The following is an 18,377-nucleotide window of genomic DNA, read 5'->3' as shown; positions in this document are numbered from 1 at the left end:
TGAGCACAGAAATGCACCACCAGCAAGGAGCCCTGTCTGCCAGAGCAGTTGCTAATCCCCCCCCACCTCAAGCCCCACTTCTTCCCAGGGCCACTAGGTCCCTTTCCTGTAACTTGGAACTATTGTTTTCCTTCCAAGGAAACCCCCACTCCGCCCTTCAGCTTCCCAGGCAGCATTCCTTGGCCAGGTCTGTCCCGTTGCCCTTGCCTCCATTACAAATTTTCTTGGCCAGAGTCCTTAATATTCTCTGGAGAACTCTAGATACTTAAAAAGTCAAACAGAAGAAATTCAAGAAAACATCTTGTAATTTTTTTATTATACATAGCACCTACTTCTTACATAGCACCTATCTTTATTATACATAGCACCTACTTTTTACAAAATTCTCTTCTTACACTTAAATGCACATGCATAAATGTCTGCTAGGATGTCCACCAGATGTGAACAGTAGTTCTTTCTGTGTGGTGGGATTTGTGGTGGTTTTACTTGTATCTGTATCTTCTATAAATTCAGCATTTTAAAAAGACAAATTGGAATCAGAATCAACGGAAGGATGTAGGGGGATCTGGTGTGGTGGAGACTGTTTTCTAGGAAACAGTAAGAGGATGAAGTCAGAGGGGGAGCAGAAAGTGGGAACAGAGGGGAAGGTACATGTCTCAGCTCCCCATGCCCACCGTGTGCCCCACACCCTTGGGTTAAAAGCCTCGGTAAGAGAAAGGCGGCAGGTCTGGGACACAGGCTGCTACCTGGGGAATGCAGGCCACAGGGTTGACACTGCAGAGCCCAGCATCCTGACCCTTCTCAATGAAGACGCTGCCAGGGGAGTAGATGGAGGGGTCCTCATCAAAGAAGTTATAAGGTTGGAGCAAGAAGCCAACTCTGTTCCCCACAGTCACCGTGTTGGGGATATCCTCAGCATGAGGGATGTGCAGGAAGCTGGCTGTAACCCAAGCCACCAGGTCCTGGAGGAAGAGGGAGGGCCTGGAGGGTTCTGGAGGCAAGACCCTGAGCACCACCCCTCAGCCACGCCCCTAACATTCAGCCTCACTTCCACCCCACCACCAACCTCCAACCACACTTCCACCTCCGCCCAGTCCATGAGTTTAGGGTGGAGAGTCACCCAAGGCTAATCTCACTCTGGCAGGGGTGAGCCATGGGGGTCATCAGATAACTCCGTGACCCCTGAATCTGAGAATTGGAAACTGTTCCCTACAACCTATGGTCAGATGTTGGGCAGCCAAGATGTCAGGCACAGTGGAGCCCCTCTCCTCCACCCCACCCACCCCATGCTACCAACCTCTCCTAAGAGGGTTTCATTGTTGATGAAGTCAGCAAAGGCCACAGTGGATGCCCAGATGTCATTCTGGTAATAGATGCTGCTGCTCTGTGGCTCTTTCTCCTTCCTCTGGGTCACCACAAGCTGGTATCTGACCAGGAATGTTGTGTCAGAAAATGTCAAGGAACTTTACTGGCCCAGTGTCCTTTGGATAAGATTATATGTAAGACAACTCCCCAGCCCATATCTATTTGCTCTAAGAGGAGAGATACGGAGATGACTGGTAAGCCAGGGGTAGTGAGTTGGGGTCTCCTAGAGCTGGGGAAGGGGGCGAGTCGTTCCCCACCACCCAGCACCCAGGGCCCTCCTCACCTCCCCCAGCTGAGGGCCTTCTCCATGTCGCTCTCCAGAGGCATGTGCAAGCCACGGGGGCTGTGGACCTGGATTCGGTATCCGCGCTGGTGACCCCAGGCATTAGTCTGGTTGCTAGCCAGGTAAAGGTAGCGGGGAAGGGGGCTTCCCAAAGAAAAAGTCGCCAGGTCCTCCCTTCCTAGGACCTGTCGAGTCAGTTGTGGGCGCTGCAGTTGGTATTCCGGGCTCCAAGGGGCTGCTACAGGCTTAAACACCACGTCTTCAGCTACCACCCAGTTTTTCAACCCTGCCAGGGGAAGGGGGAGGGGTTCCACAGCAGGTGAGACAGGACCCTGGATACCCCCATGATGCTTACTACCCTGGCCTGACAAAAGGCAGTAGATCACTGTGCTGGGAGTGAGGTCTGGATTGGTCAGCCCCTCTTCTCTAACCTGCCCTACTCCAGCAGTCACCAGCCACAAGTGGCTATTCCATTACCTAAAAAACCCAGTTCCTCGGTCATAGTAGTGACATCTCAAGTGCTCAGTAGCCACTAGTCCCTAGTGACTGATGCAAACAGAACATTTCTGTCGCTGCCGAAGGTTCCGTGGTCCTTGGGCCAATTCGTTACATCACACTTTCTGAATCTCTACACAGGGGCATGAGTTGTTCTTTGGCTGAGCTCTGAGAGAGAAGCACATGCAGGGGACTATTGACATTCTTGAAATAGGAAAGGGGTACTTGTTGGAGTGACATTGGCTGCAAAGCCCCAATCCTCTCCTGCAGTGCCCTGTACACTCCCCCCAGCTCTGAGATCGCTCTCTCAACAAAGGGGGATCCACTCTCACTTTTTCTAGAAGTAGATTTGTATCTCTCAGTTGTCTGGGAGCTCCCTAGAACAGCTACATTCATAACCTGCCACCCCACTTGGCACTTGGTCATGTTTTCCTTCTGCAGTTGTTAGTTCCATTGCATGTGACCTAGTGAAGGCAACTGGCACAGCCTTTGGCACACAGCACCAACCTGTGCTATACACTCTAGGGACTCAAGAAATGTTACTTGATTTTACTTGCCAAGATGACGCTCAATGCTAAAAATGCTTGAGAAACTTCAACTCCTAAAGACATATACCAAATATATAAAATAATCTACTAGTTAACAAGCTCACTCTAATCATGTTTTTCTTAGTCTTCCCTCCCCTCGACCCCTGCTGTGCACCCACGTCTTTATATAGAAGAAAATGTCTCACACTGAGCTGAGTTACAGTGCAGTTACTTCCTGTCCCACCTCGCCTCACCTTAGTTTCCCTGTGAGAGGGTCTAAAATTTCTAATTTCTTTCGACTCAAAGAGTCTGTGACTCGACAAGAATCTGTCAGGAATAAGTCCTCTGTGCCTTGAACCCAGTTTGAGAAATCCTTCCCTACACTTGGCAGCTCGAGAGTCCACTGTGATGAAATGTGCTGGGGGAATGGGGTGCCCCCACTCCTGCACCAAGGATGGGGTCACTGATCTGTATTCCTAGGTGTCTGAAACCCCATGGAGACCTTCCAGCCAGGACTCCCCATGTCAGGCCCTAGGACCACATCTACCCGCCAAACCTCTGTTGGCTACTTTCCCCCCAACTCCACTGACCCTCAGAATTAGGAAGAGCCCCAACTTCGGCCTCAGGCAGCCTCAGTCAGCAAACTGCCCCACCCATGGACTCACATCAGGCCAAGGCAGTCAGACAAGGCAGTTACATTTAAACTAATTTCTTAAGAGCAGCAAGTCAGAGGGGTTGTGTGGGGAACTCTCTTTCACCAGATAGCAAGAAGCCCAGTATTTGAGGCCAATTACTATTGATACACTAATCAGTAAATTGGAGTGATGACACCCTCTTGCCCCTTCCACAAAGCACTGGCTTGATTTGGGGGGCTCTCCCTTCCCTCTGTCCCACCCCAACTCTCAATTCACATCCCACACTCACCTGCCACATCCAGGTCCAGCTTGAAGTGGAAGGCATGTGTGTGCACAGCCCCCAGCACTCGGTCACCCACACGGTTCCCAAAGAGAAGGCTTTCTTCTCCCTCACTCAGGAAAGCGGTGTTGACATAGCCTGTGGCATGAACCCGCCCTTCCAGCGCCCCATTTGGATAGAACACGAAGTCCCAAATGTAGTCATAGTTGCCCACAGATGATATGGACCTGACTACCAGGGCGGAGCTGGCCAAACCACCATAGAAATAACTCTGGAGGTGATTGTAATGCCTTCGAAAGGGCAGTCCCTGGGCCTCCTCAAACACACACACAGCTCCTGGCAGCAGCTGGACCGCCCCTTTGCCCACTAATACATGGATGTCTACCATTGTAGACTGGTAGGGGCAGTCCACTCCCCGCACCAAGCTCTGGCTATGTCTTCCAAGTCCAAAGCTGCTATCCAAGTAGCGAATCATCATTGTCTTGGGTGAATCGGCACCATAGACAGATAAACACTCCTGCACACTGATTTCATAGGCCACTCGCTCACCCTTGAAGCGAATATCAAAAATCCTCATGCCACTGAACACCCCGTGGCCAAAGGTAAATGTCCAGAGGGAGGATGCCACCAAGTTTCCTTGTACACTGTATTGAGCGCCCTGGGGTGAGAACTGAAGAGGAAGAGGACCAGGGGGGACACGGGACCTCAGGGAAGAAGCCCCATTTGGCGTGGGTAGAGGGACTTTGGCCACTTCCAGCCGACCAGCCTTAAACTCCCATTCCAGCTGGCCCAAGTCTGCATAGTAGCGGCCAAGGTAGAAGACCTGCTGGACAGACCATTGGGCAGGATCCAGGGCCCTGTGGTCCAGCAGTAGCTCCAGCCCCACCGGGTGAAGGAAAAAACCAACACCTGAAATGTTATGGTTGAGGGCTATCCAGGTAGCTCGGTCGCCTGAGCGTAAGCCACGAGGGTTGGCATGCGTAGGGACCAAAGTGGAACCGTTGTAGTTGAAGACAGAAGCCAGGAAGACTGGGGCCTTGGGTAGCTCCACCTCTTTCAAATGCTTCCACATGTGGAAATGCTCAGATGGCAGCAGAGGACGGCGGTGGTAAGGCAGGGGGCCCCCGTGACGCTCCACAGTCACATCCCGCAGGTAGGAGGGGCGTGGCAGCGGCCCCACCACCAGCTCGCTCACATTGGGCTGGGCTTGTCTGCCAAAGAAGACGATGGCCAGCGCCTCCCGGGCAGGTGGGGGGCTCCCCCCGTCCAGGTGGGCCAGGGCTGCGGCCTTGGGGGGCAGCTGCAGCTCCACGGAGAAGATGCAGTTGTCAGAGGGCTGGGCCTGGGCGGCATCCACCAGGCCTGGCCCCAGCTGCTGGGTCAGAAAGCGCATCACAGCCGTCAGCTCCTCTGGGCTCAGGTCTGCAAAGAGCTGGCCCTGGCCAGGGTGTGCCCAGGGCTGGGCGCCGTGGGATACGGAGGGGCAGTGGGGAGGCTGGCTGGAGCCTCGACTCGTCAGCAAGACATAGGCCAGGGCAAAGATGGTAATGAGGGACAGTGCCAGGAACACGAGGAGTACCTTGAGATTCATGGTGGATGCTGAGCTGAAATGAGAGTCCTATCAGATGCTTCTTCTAGTTACTGACAGCAAATCAGGCTTTATATTCAGTAGGATGGTTAGGGATGGAGAAAACTCCACCCTGTGGGCTGGACAGGAAATTTCTAACCTTGATTTATATAATTCTGTTCCAATTTTCTGTTCTGTGGTTTGGCTCAAGGCACTTCTTCCAGACGCAAAGTCTGTCCCCTGTCCCTGAACTCCCTCCTACCAGCAGCAAGGTCAGTACTAACTACCGATTTCCATCACTTAGACTGGATCAGAGGGCATCTGGATTACCTCTGCACTCAACCTTCCACCCTGAAGGTGGACAGGTCTGAGGAATATAAATCTCAGGTGCCCAGTCTAGTCCCATGTGCTACATGCAGGCAGCAGTAACTGTCTCCTGGCAGGCACTGTACCTGGTATTTCTAGTCTCCACGGCCCAGTTCAGCAGCACTGTTTGGCCAGCTGCCTAGTGCCAGGTCCTGGATCTATAGTCTCAGGGCTCCTCTATCAGTGGAAAAAGAGGAGTGGTGAGGGCCTCGGTTTAGCAGTCAGATTTGTACCCCGACCCCAGGTTCCTAAGCCCTGTGACCTAAGGAGAGCTACTGATACTGTCTGTGCTTCACCTACGAAGGGACAGAGCTACCCTATGTAGTCATGACAGCTGAACACGATGCTGCACGTAAAGTGCTTCATGGAACCTGACACCAGCAGGTATTCAAAGATTGTTAGCTACTGGTAGCAATCTCTGAAACATAACAGAGCAGATGTGCCTCCATTGTTTAAGACCTAAAATCTCTATTTGCAGAGACAATGAGGGGATTGTTGGATACCAGAAGGCTACTTTACAAGATGGAGTTGAGGAAACTTTTATTTCAGAGGGAGCAAGGGTCCTAACCAGCCCTCCAAGTCATTTGAAAACCAAAAGCACAGGTTTCTGGCATCTCCTATGAAATTTAAGACATCGTAAGAGGGGAGAATTAGTAGCAGGTAAAGAGACAACAGGATAGCATGTTCCTTGAACCAAGTCATCCCAGGTTCACAGAACTAGAGCAGCCTCTACTGGCAGTTGGTGGATATCACAGGGGAAGGAAGGAAGAAAGGAAGGAAGGAACCAGGATCTTGTGCAGATAGGGACAGAAGGCAGTTTAGGTTTCGGAAGAGCTAACTTACATGATTCACACTGAACACAAATGATGGGCCAAGCCTTGCCTCATGGTAGGCAGAAGCCTCAGTCATTCCATTATCCCAAAGAAAAGCAGCCGCTCAACTGGTAACAAAGACACCCAATAGGGTGGCTAAAGTACATGTATGTGGAGATGGGTGTTCCCATGTGAACACACAAGTAATTATGTCCCCTAGCCACCACAGCATTGCACCAGGGTCTGCAGCTTTAGAAATAAGTCAAAGTACCTGTATTTTTAATAATTTCTTGACATGGTAAAAGAATTTTACATTATGATCCAACAAGGCTGGTAGGGTGAGGAGGGGCAGTGACCGATCCAACAAACAAAAAGAGAAACTGAGAAACATGGTAGGCGAGGGGAGGGCTTTAGCTGGAAGGGATTGGGGGGTGGAAGGGGCATTGTCCAACTAAAATGCAATGGGTTTGTTATTCAGTACTACTCATAAAAAGACAGCATCTGGACTCCTCCTATACACGGCATACTGGGAGTAGAAGGATGCACCTAGGGGGAAATGTGATTGGAGGTTGGAAGACAGAGATGGGGAGGATAAGTCAGAAAGACACACCAGGAGTCTCCCACAGGCAGACTGCAGATGATGACTCTCTAGCAGTGACAGAAGAAAATAGGAGGGACTGACAAGTGAGAACAGAAGCTGTTAACAATAAGCTCTGGAATCTCTGAAATATAGGCAACTCTTCTATGGTTTGGACTTGCCTGGCAGATTTACTTACATATGTATACACACACACACACACACACACACACACACACACACACAGGGTATAAGCATGTGTGCATGCACACACACACACAAATGCTTTCCCTGGAAGCTCAATACTATAAATAAGAGAAATATTTTCCCAAAGGGAAAGCCTAGCAGGAGCAGCAGCGTCTGGCCCTCACAGGTGCAGACACCCCCACACCAAATTACAACTGGCCTGGGAAGAGGCAACCAGGAGTCAGAGGACAAGCCTTTGCAGTAATGCCCAAATGGACCCCAGTCACAGAGAAGGGGCCTTGCACTCTCCCTATGCTTCTCATCACTTTCCCCTGAAGTTCATCCTGGGCACCAAAAGGCCACAACATCAGAGACGTTGGGCCCCTGCAGATGACAACTAAGACAGCCATCACCTGAAAGGTGTGAGACAGGATTCCAAAGGGGAGGTGGGAAAGGAAGTGTCATGTAACAAAGCAGGAAGGCATGTGTGCGTGTGCCTGGTCTCTGTGTGTGTGTGTGCGCGCATGCGCAAGTACATATGTGCAGGTGAGAATCCTAGTTATAAAAACATCTGAAGGAGCTAAGGACTTGGCTGAAAGTCTAAGGTGTTTGTTGTCATGATCAGATTCAAGGTAGGATGCATAGTCATCACCAGGGCAACTGTGGTAGGGAGGAGCAATGTTCCACAGAAGCAGAGATGCTAACCCTACGTTAGGAAGAGAGGAGCTGCTCCCCGAGCCAAGTTCCTAAAGAACAACTAGGACTTTCCTTCTAGTTCCCTCAGCTTCTAACCACCTAATCATCAAAAGGGGGAAAAAAAACCACAAAGCCAGAGACACAGGAGGAGATGAGGAGGAGAGAGAAACGCAAGTATTCTTGTGCCAGTATCTTGCACACACAAACCTGGAGTTCTCCAGAAATTAGGACAGGTCAGGTGTGGGGTATTAGGGGAGGAAATAGAAGAGTTCCTGAGGCCTGAAAAAAGAGGTAAACACGTCACAGAACTACATGAGAGTTTCATTAGACTCTAACTAAAAACAGAGAGAGGTGTGATTACTATTTCCAGCCAGTTTCCCCATCACGATAGTTGTGTAACAAACCAAGGCAATGTCGGTCTTGAGCCAGACTCACAGAGTCCCCTGGCCCTGGCCCTGGCCTCAGTACAGTGTCTCTGCATTGCTGCTCCGGGGCCGTTTGATCTTCTCGATGTTTTTCAGGATCATGTCATGTAGAGTGACCTGGGAGAAAAGGGATCAGGGAATCATATACCTTATCTACCCCTACTTCAAAGCAAAAGGCGACAACTCTCCTCCCTGCCCCCCAACCCCCCAATAAATCCCCAATTGATCATTTGCATAATCCCGAATCACTACCTTACCTTTCTTATACCCCCAAACCGAGCAGACCTGGGTATTTCCAAGGCCCCAAGTGTCTAATAACTAACATCTTGAGCACTTCACATGTCAAGAATTACAAAATTCTTTAATGTGTTAGCTCGCTCATTAAAAAAATTGTCATTTACAATAGGTACACTATGTCCCATCTTTAGAGATGAAGAAACTGAAGTTTGCAGTCAGACAATTTGCCAAGGCTGCACACTCCGGGTAGAGTTGGTTCCAAACCTAAGTCTGTTCACTCTAACACCAGTATCTTTACCACTATGCTAGACAGCATTTCCTCCAGGCAGAAAAGCGACACCCAGCTAGATACCTTCAGTGATTTCATAGTTCTCAATACTCCGTTGAAAAGAAGTTGTTCTATACTCATTTTACCCTCAATCTCAATCCCCAGAAAGTGACAAGAAAATTATCAACAGAACTAAGAAAAGCAAGGCAACTGTGGGCAGGGACGGACTTACATATTGATTCCTTAGCTCTGAAATGATGAGCCGCAGGCTGATATATTCTTTCTCATCAATCTCTGTGACGGTGCGGCGGTAGTCCTCCTGAAGGGGTGGCAGAGAAACACTAGTTCCCAAGACCTGACTGGCAGACAGCTCTTTCCTAAGAAACAGTCACTCCTCCTTATCCTACTACTTCCACCCTCAGGCCAAAAAACCCTTACTTACCACATGGGGATATTTAGCTATTTTAGAAACCAATTTGGCTCTTGTAATGTAATATCTGGAAAGAGAGAGAAGAGGAGGAAGTTGCAGGACCCTGGACGATGCTTACCATCTCAACACCCCCAATTCCTGGGGTCAAACCCAAGCAGCCCTACCTAGAAATCTGGTCCAGATAAGAGGCAGCTTCACTCTCAACTGTTCTTAGTTCTGCAACGGTCTCCTCCTGAGAAAAACAAATGAGACCAAAGCTACTTAACTCCACCCCACAGCAGCCCAAGAAAAAGGGTAAATAGACAAAGCAAGGGAAATGAGAATCTCTCAAACCTTGCTTTCTAGTTTTTAATGCAAGCACTTTACCTGAATGGACACTCCAAAGTTGTTCCCATCTTCTATCCTAGGAATCAGGAGCTGTACCCACATTTTGACCTGGGGGTAGGGGCACCAAAACATGTATGAACAAGGACCTTGACCTCTTCTGCTAAAGCCATGAAATATATGATTCATGCCACTAAAGCAAATGCTAGCACAGGAGTCAGGATACTTAGTTTGTTACTGTCCCCCACACCCCCAATCACATCCAATCCTCCAGCCCCACATTTATCAATTTGCATTGTACAATCCAAACTATCTGGGGTTAGCACAATCATTAGTGTTTGTCTCACCGTGTTGCATTTCTCAATCAGCAGCCGTATCTCAGGTTTCACTTTCTCAATAATATCCACCAGCTGCTGGTTGCTTTTTAGCATCCCATTGGGCATCACAAACACCTTGGTTCCTGGCAGGGGTGTGAAAGTCAAATGATTGGGGTGGGGAAATGACACAGTATTCCCTACTACCCCTCTTCTTCCCCGGACCCATGAGATACCTTGACCTTCTATCTTTTAGCTGTCACAACCCTATCTACAAACCAAGACACCACCATCAGAATCAGAGAGAGAATGTGTGGATTAACAAGAATATCTAAAGTATCCAAAACAGGGAAAGTAAAACATGCCCTAAAGACTCAATGTACCAAGGACTATTAATGAAGAGGAAAAAAACATGGAAAAAAGTCTGTGATACCTCTACCTCCAACCTCTCTCCTTTGGAAGTCCAAATGAAGTCAAACCCTCCCTGCTTATTGGAAAATTAGGTCTCGAGTGCTAAATAGTGACCATGTTTGGAGGACCTGGGAACGCTAACTCTGGGAAATAAAGTCAGATCCTGCTTCCTGGCCAAAACACCAGGATCCACCCTGCTTCTTAGGGCTGCAAGTTAGGAGGTGGGTGGGGTGGGGTAGGGGTGGTGGCTTTTACCTTGGAAGGCCTCTTCACACTCATCCAATCTTCGCTTCTTGTAAGTAGGCTAAGGAGACAAAGAGACAGGAAATTACTCTGCTCTGACACCCACATTCTTATCACAGAATACCCTTTCAAGCAAATTTCATCCCTTCCTTGACCGCATAATCTGTCTTAATAATCTATGCACCATTTACTAAGCACATATGAGATTTTAAGAAAAGGTTCTAAGGGGTGGGGGAAAAGATACTATAAATAGGAAAAATGAACCAATCAGTACAGGGGTGAGGATAATTAAGGGAATATATACAAATCTTCTTTCATAAAGAACACAATACTCAGCTAACCAATATGTACTTAGCACCTGCCATGTAACAGGAACTATGGCAGATGCTAGGGATACAAACATGATTAAGACAGAACTTATACTTCTGGAAGGCAGAAACTACCAACAAGACAGTAATGCAAAGACCGACACAGTGTCATCTGTGTTAAAATTAAATATGGACAAATGACTAAAAAGGACGAGTTGTTAAAGATGGACAACAAAGACAAAGGCTCTAGTTATATAAGCAAGAACTATTCACCCTATAACCAGACTCAAAAAACAGTGAAACAGGGAAGAGAAGTCTTGCTTAGCACCTGGGAGACAGAGCAGGTAACCAGAGGGAACCTGTAGCTATTAGTCCTATTTGAAACACCTCCTAACAGAGGGTAGCATTAACATTGCCACCTCATGCTCTATATGAAAAGCAGGGTCCAAAGCGGGCTTACTGAAGTCACCATGCCATGAGAGTCCTTGTTCCCAATTCAAATACCAGTGGTCACCGCTGCACATATTCAAACTGACCAAGAAATAAGATGACACAGAACCTATTGCTTCTTGAGTACCACACAAAGATAAATACAGAACTTACACCATCCAGTCCATCATGGCTATTGGTGAGAAGAATGGGGTCTGGGACCGGGAGATTCATGTCTGAGTGGATCTGAGTTAAGTCATGGATGTTTAGAATTGGTTCCTGAAAGAGAGATGCCCAACCCCCACAACATTAGTCTTTTCAAGATGACCAAAGAAGTATTCCACTTGAAGGGCAAGAATGAGAGTGTTTTTTAGTAAAAAGCAAAATCGACACATAATTTGTCCCAAAAGACAGACCAGGGCCAAAAATATTGGCAAATCTGAGAAGAGTCTCTTACCTTCAAAAAACTATCAAGTTCTAACAACTTCTTTGGGAAAAAATTTGCCACCAAGTCTTCTGCCTAAAGATGAGGGGAAACAGAGCTGGATTAATAAATATGGGAAGGTCTCTCACACACAGGTATCTCTTCTTTGGGAAACTCCCAACTGGTAACCAATACATTTTCCTATTTATTTTACTCACCTCACTTGTGATCCGCTCCCTGAAAGAATCAACCTAAAATTAACAAAGAAACCAATTCAGTGCCTGGCAACAGAGGTAAAGGGAAGGGTGGGGAAACTCATTCCAGCTGTCTTTCCCTCACCTTGTAATTGTAATGAGAAGCTGAGAGGCCCCCAGACTGCAGATACTTTACTTTTTTGATGATCCATTTCTCCATCTCAGGAGAGGGAAGTAGGGCTTAAGGGCAGCACCTGCCGGTTTTCCCTTCTTTCTTACTTCTTTCCCTCCCCTGCCACCCTCCCTCCCCGTATCTGAAGCTGTCTGAATTTAAGAGCGGACTGAAGACAGGTCGATAGTGAGGTATGAGCTCACAAACGCGCCAACCCCTGATGATCTAGGCCTATGATATAAGCAGGCCTAGCGCCATGGGCAGGGGCAGAAGCAGAGACCAGAGGCGAGAACGCTGCTGGGCTGGGGGACTTCCAGCTGTCACTGGTCTAAAGCATTGAGTCCAACACGTGTCCGCGGAGACCTCCCCGGCGATTCTCCACCACCGGACAGGGTTCAGAAGGCCACCCTACGTTATTCTCTCCTCTGATGTGGTCTCCGGGAGTGGGGGGCTGGGCTGAGCCGAGCGGCAGCTCAGAGCTGGTGTCCCCAGGGAGACAAAGACGCCATGGGGTGTGGGGAGTCGGTCAGACTACTCGGGGACCAAAGTGAGGGGTGAGGAAGCCGGGGCCGGTGCCGCTACCTTGAGCTTCACTTCCTGATCCACCTTCAGCAACGAGGCCATGGCCGGGTCGGGCCGTGTCCGCTCCGCTGGAGACCGGAGGCGCTGTGGGCTCCGGGGAGGGGATCAGAGGGACGGGAGGAATCTCGGATGCTCTCGGGACGCGGCCGACCTCGCTGGCTCACTCACTGTTCGTTCGCACCTTCCCTCCGTGCGGTCCACCCGCCCGCCTGCTGCCTGGTGCCTGCTCGCTATCTTGCTCGCCCTCCCGGCTTTCGCCGCTCACGCCGGAAGTTGCGTCACAGCCAATCGCCGGGGCTCCAGAGAGGATGCGCTCGTGCCCTGCGCAGCCGCGCTGAGGTTCGGCTGTGGGAGCTCGCGCCTGGGCTCCTAGCTCCCGGGCTCCTGCGCCCGGTGAGGGCAAGGTAAGGCGGAGGACGGCGGAAACCAGTTTACTGAGCCTCAAAGAGACTCGGGAGCCGTTTGGCTTGTTAGCCCGGCCTTGGCCTTCACCGAACGGATCTTCTGAGCCGCTGCCGCCTCGGGGACGGGACCCACGACGCCGTCGCGCCCCAGTGACGTCGGTCCGAGGAAGCCGGCGGCCCTTGCGATGTGTTCGGGAGTGGAGTGGGGGATGGGGGCCCTAGTCTGCGATTCCTGCTGCCTCCTCCCTTTTTCCCCCCGAGCTCTAGTGTTGGGCTAGAGCCAAACAAAAAAACAAGTTCTGTTGTACCAGGCTTCGCGACCTTTCTCCACCACTTAATCTTTTGCATTTCCACATCTCTGACATCAGCTGCCTGGTGGGCAAATTGGCGGTAGTGGGATAGGGCCAGTCCAAGGTTACATACTGTTTCCAGTAAATCCTGGACCAGAATCCAGGTCTCCTGGCTTCGAGGGCCATGCTGTGTCCATCTTCCTAATGGAAGGCAGAGACCGTACTTCTTCACTTTTTCATTTGGTCAACCTCTTTAACATTGGTTATTCTGCTCAATAAAATGGACCAGGACACTGCTAGACTCAGCAGCTGCCCCAGAACCTAGAAATACGAGTCACGGGCCTCCCCGGTGGCGCAGCGCTTGAGCGCTGGGCTGCGAAGCTACCCGCAGCCTCTGCAGCACCGGTTCGATCCCCGGCCGCAGGGCAAGGGTCCCACATGGCGCGCAGACCTCTCCTGCCGCCCGCTGCTCCCCTCAGCAGTGTACTTCGGTCCTTCTGCCTGCTCTGCTCCCGGCTCTGGCTCTGGTGAATTCTCTCACCCTCCCGTGCTTCTGACTGTACCCAGTGCTTGTATAAATAAACAAATAAATCTTTAAAAAAAAAAAGAAAGAAATGCGAGTCACTTATGTGAATGAACCACCTTTTGGTAGCCACATTGAAAAGTAAAACATTCGTTTTAATAATATATTTGACCCAGCTTATCCCCATATTTTTTCAACATGTTATCAACACAGTGAGAGCTTAAACATTTTCCCCCTTATACCAAGTCTTTGAAATTCCGTATGAATTTTACATTTACCGCACATCTCAACTCAGAGGTGCCATCTTTGCAGTACTCAACAGCCAAGTGTAACCACTTATTCCTATACTGAACAGCACAGTTCTGGGAAATTAAGAAGAAACGTTCTTTGGTCTCATGGGACTTAATACTGTGGAAAGACACCAGGAAGTGAATTGACAATTGCAAAATTCAACAAGTATTAAGAAACAAATGACCAACTTGGGGAATACCAGGAATCCATTTTAGATTGAATAGCCAAGAGAGGCTGCTCAGATGTAGTGAAGACAAACACAGGATGTTGAAGGGTTATCTTGGGAAGAGGGACAGGAGGAACCCACAAGGTATGCAGGCAAATACATTGAGGAAGACGGTCTTATTCAAATTGAAAGACTAGTAGTGAGCTGGGGGTGGAGGGTGGTGGGAGGGAATGGTGAAGGTTGTTAGGAAACAATTTGTATTAAGTGCAAAGGCAGATCATCTGGTTTACCTTTTGGGGTCACTTTTGCTGACCTGGGCAGCGTGGAAGGGAATTGGGGGCAATGTGAAGTTAGGTAAAGTAAGACTGACTATAGTCTGGCATCAGACCTGGCTTCAAATTCTTCCTTGATTTCAAGACTGAAATCTTGGGCAAAAGACTGAAATGCTCAATCTCAACTCCCTCCCCTGTAAGAATGTGATTTAAATAATTATCAAAATATAACTGTATAAGATAGTTTTGAATATTAGCACTCATGTAAAACAACTAGGTTGTAGAGAATATTGGAAATCACATATATGTAAAACACCTAACACAGTGTACCTGGCCACAAAGCGGGCACTTGATGAATAATAGCCCTGGTCAGATAAGCAACCTGTTAGTGCTTAAAAAGGAGAAATTACTCCTTAAACTGTAATAATTATTATTATCCCTGTTAACAGTTAACTTACCCCCCTCTTAAAATACATGTGGCAACCTGGTCCTCACATATTCTTCCAACCTCAGTAGTGATTTCTCCATCTTCTTTGCTGGCTTTTCTTCCACTACTCTACTTCTTGATAGTAGCACCCTCCAGGGTTCAGCCTTAGGTCTTTTATTCTTCTCCACTTAGACTTTCTCTTTAAGGGAGAAAGTTACCTATTTTCATAGCTTTAAATGCCATTTGCATGCTGATGGTCCCAAATATTTATCTCTAGTCTTGACATCTTCACTAAGTCCCAATCGTATACTTGACATCTTTATTTAGATAGCTAATTGGCAGCTCAAACTCAGTGTTGACAAATCAAAATTGTCTATTATCCCACATACCTGTTTTTTTCCTACTCTTCTCCATCTCAGTAACCACATAACTGTATTTGCTCAAATTAAATACATCAACCTTGATTCCTCTTTCTCTCATCTCCTACATCCAGTCCATCAGTGGGTCCTGTGAGCTTTACCTGTGCTGTGGATCCTATAGGAGCATACTTAGAGTTCTCGGTCTCCTCACCCTATTCGAAGTCACTGTCATCCTTTGCTTTTATAACAATAGACTCCTATTTGGTCTCTCTATTTCCACTCTTGCCACCACCCCATTCTACCACATTCTATTCTCTACTTAGCACACAAAATTATTGTTTAATATGTCAACCACGGTTATGGTAGTATCTACTAAATCTGTGACCCAAAAATTCCAACTTGAGGAACATACCCAACAGAGATAAGATATATAAACTCACTGAAGACATGAACAAACCTGCTCATAGCAATACTATCCACAATAGCCCCGACTGCAAACCACCTAAATTCCCCTCAACTGTAGGGTAGAGAACTGAATTTCAACATATTTGGACAATGGAATACTGTACAATATTGAGTCCAAACTAATCTATGGTGTTAGAATTGTTTACCTTTAGGGTGAATAACAACTGGAAGGGAGTATGGAGGAAGAGATCTGAGTACTGGTCACATGGGTGTGTTCATTTTTGAAAAATAAGTTGAGCTGTACACTTATGATTTGTGCCCTTTTTTTAAAAAAAGATTATTTATGCATACAAGAGCTGGGGTACAGGGCAGAGCTGCAGGGGATAAGAGGATTCACCAGAGACAGGGTGGGGAACAGAACAGGCAGACTGATTGAAATACACTGCTGAGGGGAACAGTGGGCAAGTCAGGAGAGGTCTGCTGCACCATGTGGGTTGCTCCCTGGCCGGCTGGCTGTGGACAGCTTCATAGTGTGGTGCTTAACCCTTGTACCACCAGGGAGACACGTGCCCTTTTCTTTATGTATTTTATACTTGAGTAAACTGTTGCGTTTTTTTTTTTTAACAAGTCAGACAGAGCCGATATTGTCCCTGCTTATCAGCTTCAATGGTTTCCCAGCTACAGGCTCTCATGAACTTTCCAGTTCCCTTGCCCCACTTATTCTTTATCTCACCATACCTATTCTGTTGGTTTGCTTCTTAATAAAGTGCCACAACTGGGTAACTTAGAACAAAAGAAATGTTTGTCTCATAGTTCTGGAGGTTAGAAGTCTGAAATCAAAGTGCTGACAGGAGTGTGCTCCCCCTGAAGGTTTGGGGAAGAAGCTATTCCAGGTTTCTCTCCTAGTCCTTGGTAATGGCTGGTATTCCTTGGCTTCCCCCTCTTGTCGCATGTCTTCCCTCCTGTCCATCTTTGCATACAAATTGTCCTTTTTTACAAAATATCAGTCATATTGGATTAGGACCCAACCTAATGACCTCACTAACTTGATCATCTGTAAAGACCCTATTTTTTAAAAAGATTTTAAAACTCATGCTGCAGTGGCTGGTGATAGCTTGATAGTGCGGTCTTTAACCCCTACACCACTAGGGAGGCCCTAAAGACCCTATTTTTAAGTGACACGACATCTACAGATACTGAGGGCTTAACATCTTTGGTGGGGGGAGGGGAAGACAATTCAATCCATAACATTTACCATTATCTGAAATCATCTTATTCACTTGCTTACATGTTTATTGCCAAATTCTCTCCTGTAGAATATAAGCTATTAAAACAATTCTTCAATGTATCCTCCCACTCTTAGAAGTGATGGGCACATAGTAGGTCCTCAATAAATATTTGTTGAATTGATGACTTAGAGTATGTTGATTTTTCACAATCATTCAAGCACTAAGTATACTGACTGCCCTGTATTCTCAAGCAGCAGAGCACACAAAGAGTTTATTTTGTACCAGACATTGCTCTTTGTGCTTTAAGTGTGCTTTAGCTCATTTAATTGCCACGCTACCTTAGGTAATAAATATTATTATTCTCATTTTATAAATGAGAAGATGAGGCATGGAGTATTTGAATAAATTGCTCAAGGTCAGGATTGGTGAATGACAGTGAGGTTTTAAACCCGGACAATCTAGACGATTCTCACCTGTAATTTCGACAAGCCAAACCACTGTAGAAGTATCTCTAGGCCAGTCTGAGACAGTATTAGGGGCGACTAAGCAGGAAGAAATGCAGTTGGACTACCAAGAACCAGCCAACCAGGCCTAGGTGAGAATTCTTTGGGGATGATTCCACTCACCTCCTCTAGAGGGGGTCTCATGCTGAAAGATCCCAGAGGAAGAAGAGTTGTAAAAACTCTTTAGCCATATGGGGTAGAAAATCAATCTAGTATCTAATACCAATTATAGTGGAATCACATAAATAGAGATCACATACAATCAGAAAGTCAATTCTGGAAGTGGGAACAACTTTCCAGGCAATGTCATTTACCAAGAGGTAAAAAGGACAAATTTAAAACTGCACATCTGGAAAAATTATTAAAACTCCTTTGTACATATACTTAATTAAATAGACCATTCATGAAAACTGATGAAAAATATTTAGAAAAGTATTAAGAGTCTAATAGATAAACGGGCAACAGACACAAACAGAACATTAAAGAGGACCTACAACATACCAATATGCACTGGTAACCAGTGGTGCCACTGAAATTAATAGGGAAGTGGTACTTTTTTTGGCCCTTGTTCCTCCAATAATGTGATACATAATATCGGGCATACATTATGAAACATGATCTCTCATACATTACTAAAGAGAATCACTTGCAACCACTCTGGAAAACAATAGCTAATGTTAATCAAGACACATGAAACAGCTACTCTCCTAATTCCGTAATCCCAGTTTTGAGGCTCTATCATAGGGAAGCAGCTCTTCACTGAAGCATTATTGTAATGTAATTACACTGATGTACTATAATGCAGCTGTGAGAATGACAAGAAAACTAGCAACTTGAATACTATGCAGTGTTAACTTGTAAAAGTAGGATGCAAAAATTGCATACATTACAAATCAAATACAACTGTGTTAAACTACCTAAGAAAAACATGTTTTAATGGAAAACATAAAAACTATAT

At 47.2% G+C, this 18,377-nt stretch overlaps 2 protein-coding genes across 3 annotated transcripts; both read right to left on the bottom strand.

Annotated features, from left to right (window-relative positions):
• Positions 1-299: 299 nt before the first annotated feature.
• AOC2 (amine oxidase copper containing 2) lies at positions 300-8,041 on the bottom strand. Its single transcript, XM_037491538.2, has 4 exons — positions 3,595-8,041; positions 1,649-1,934; positions 1,298-1,427; positions 300-962 (listed from the first exon to the last, which is right to left on the bottom strand). Exons 1-4 carry the CDS (start codon positions 5,174-5,176, stop codon positions 696-698), a joined length of 2,265 nt encoding a protein of 754 aa, XP_037347435.1. The 5' UTR covers positions 5,177-8,041; the 3' UTR covers positions 300-695.
• A 50-nt stretch (positions 8,042-8,091) lies between these two features.
• Positions 8,092-12,817, bottom strand: PSME3 (proteasome activator subunit 3). Of its 2 annotated transcripts, none has more exons than XM_037491571.1 (11): positions 12,551-12,817; positions 11,821-11,853; positions 11,636-11,698; positions 11,353-11,457; positions 10,454-10,502; positions 9,821-9,933; positions 9,516-9,584; positions 9,314-9,381; positions 9,162-9,216; positions 8,952-9,038; positions 8,092-8,331 (listed from the first exon to the last, which is right to left on the bottom strand). In XM_037491571.1, the coding sequence occupies exons 1-11, from the start codon at positions 12,590-12,592 to the stop codon at positions 8,251-8,253; spliced, it is 765 nt and encodes a 254-aa protein (XP_037347468.1). In that variant the 5' UTR covers positions 12,593-12,817; the 3' UTR covers positions 8,092-8,250. The 2 variants fall into 2 exon arrangements, with proteins under 2 accessions (XP_037347468.1, XP_037347467.1); XM_037491570.2 differs by lacking the exon at positions 12,551-12,817 and adding an exon at positions 11,942-12,151.
• Positions 12,818-18,377: the final 5,560 nt, after the last annotated feature.

This window comes from Talpa occidentalis, unplaced genomic scaffold (assembly GCF_014898055.3).
Source record: "Talpa occidentalis isolate TD23 unplaced genomic scaffold, MPIMG_talOcc4v2.1 talOcc4.7, whole genome shotgun sequence".
Classification (NCBI taxonomy): domain Eukaryota; kingdom Metazoa; phylum Chordata; class Mammalia; order Eulipotyphla; family Talpidae; genus Talpa; species Talpa occidentalis.
The sequence above is the reverse complement of the archived record's forward strand: the minus strand, read 5'-3'. Positions and strand labels throughout refer to the sequence as shown.

Excerpts from the sequence above, each read along its gene's own strand:
- AOC2 (XM_037491538.2), bottom strand. The coding sequence starts at position 5,176 with ATGAATCTCAAGGTACTCCTCGTGTTCCTGGCACTGTCCCTCATTACC. Across the intron at positions 1,935-3,594 it reads GCTGGACCTGGATGTGGCAG|GGTTGAAAAACTGGGTGGTA; the intron begins GTGAGTGTGGGA and ends TTCCCCTGGCAG. Across the intron at positions 1,428-1,648 it reads AAGGCCCTCAGCTGGGGGAG|ATACCAGCTTGTGGTGACCC; the intron begins GTGAGGAGGGCC and ends ATTCCTGGTCAG.
- PSME3 (XM_037491570.2), bottom strand. The coding sequence starts at position 12,016 with ATGGAGAAATGGATCATCAAAAAAGTAAAGTATCTGCAGTCTGGGGGC. Across the intron at positions 11,854-11,941 it reads CTTCTCATTACAATTACAAG|GTTGATTCTTTCAGGGAGCG; the intron begins GTGAGGGAAAGA and ends TGTTAATTTTAG. Across the intron at positions 9,382-9,515 it reads ACTTTGGAGTGTCCATTCAG|GAGGAGACCGTTGCAGAACT; the intron begins GTAAAGTGCTTG and ends TGTTTTTCTCAG.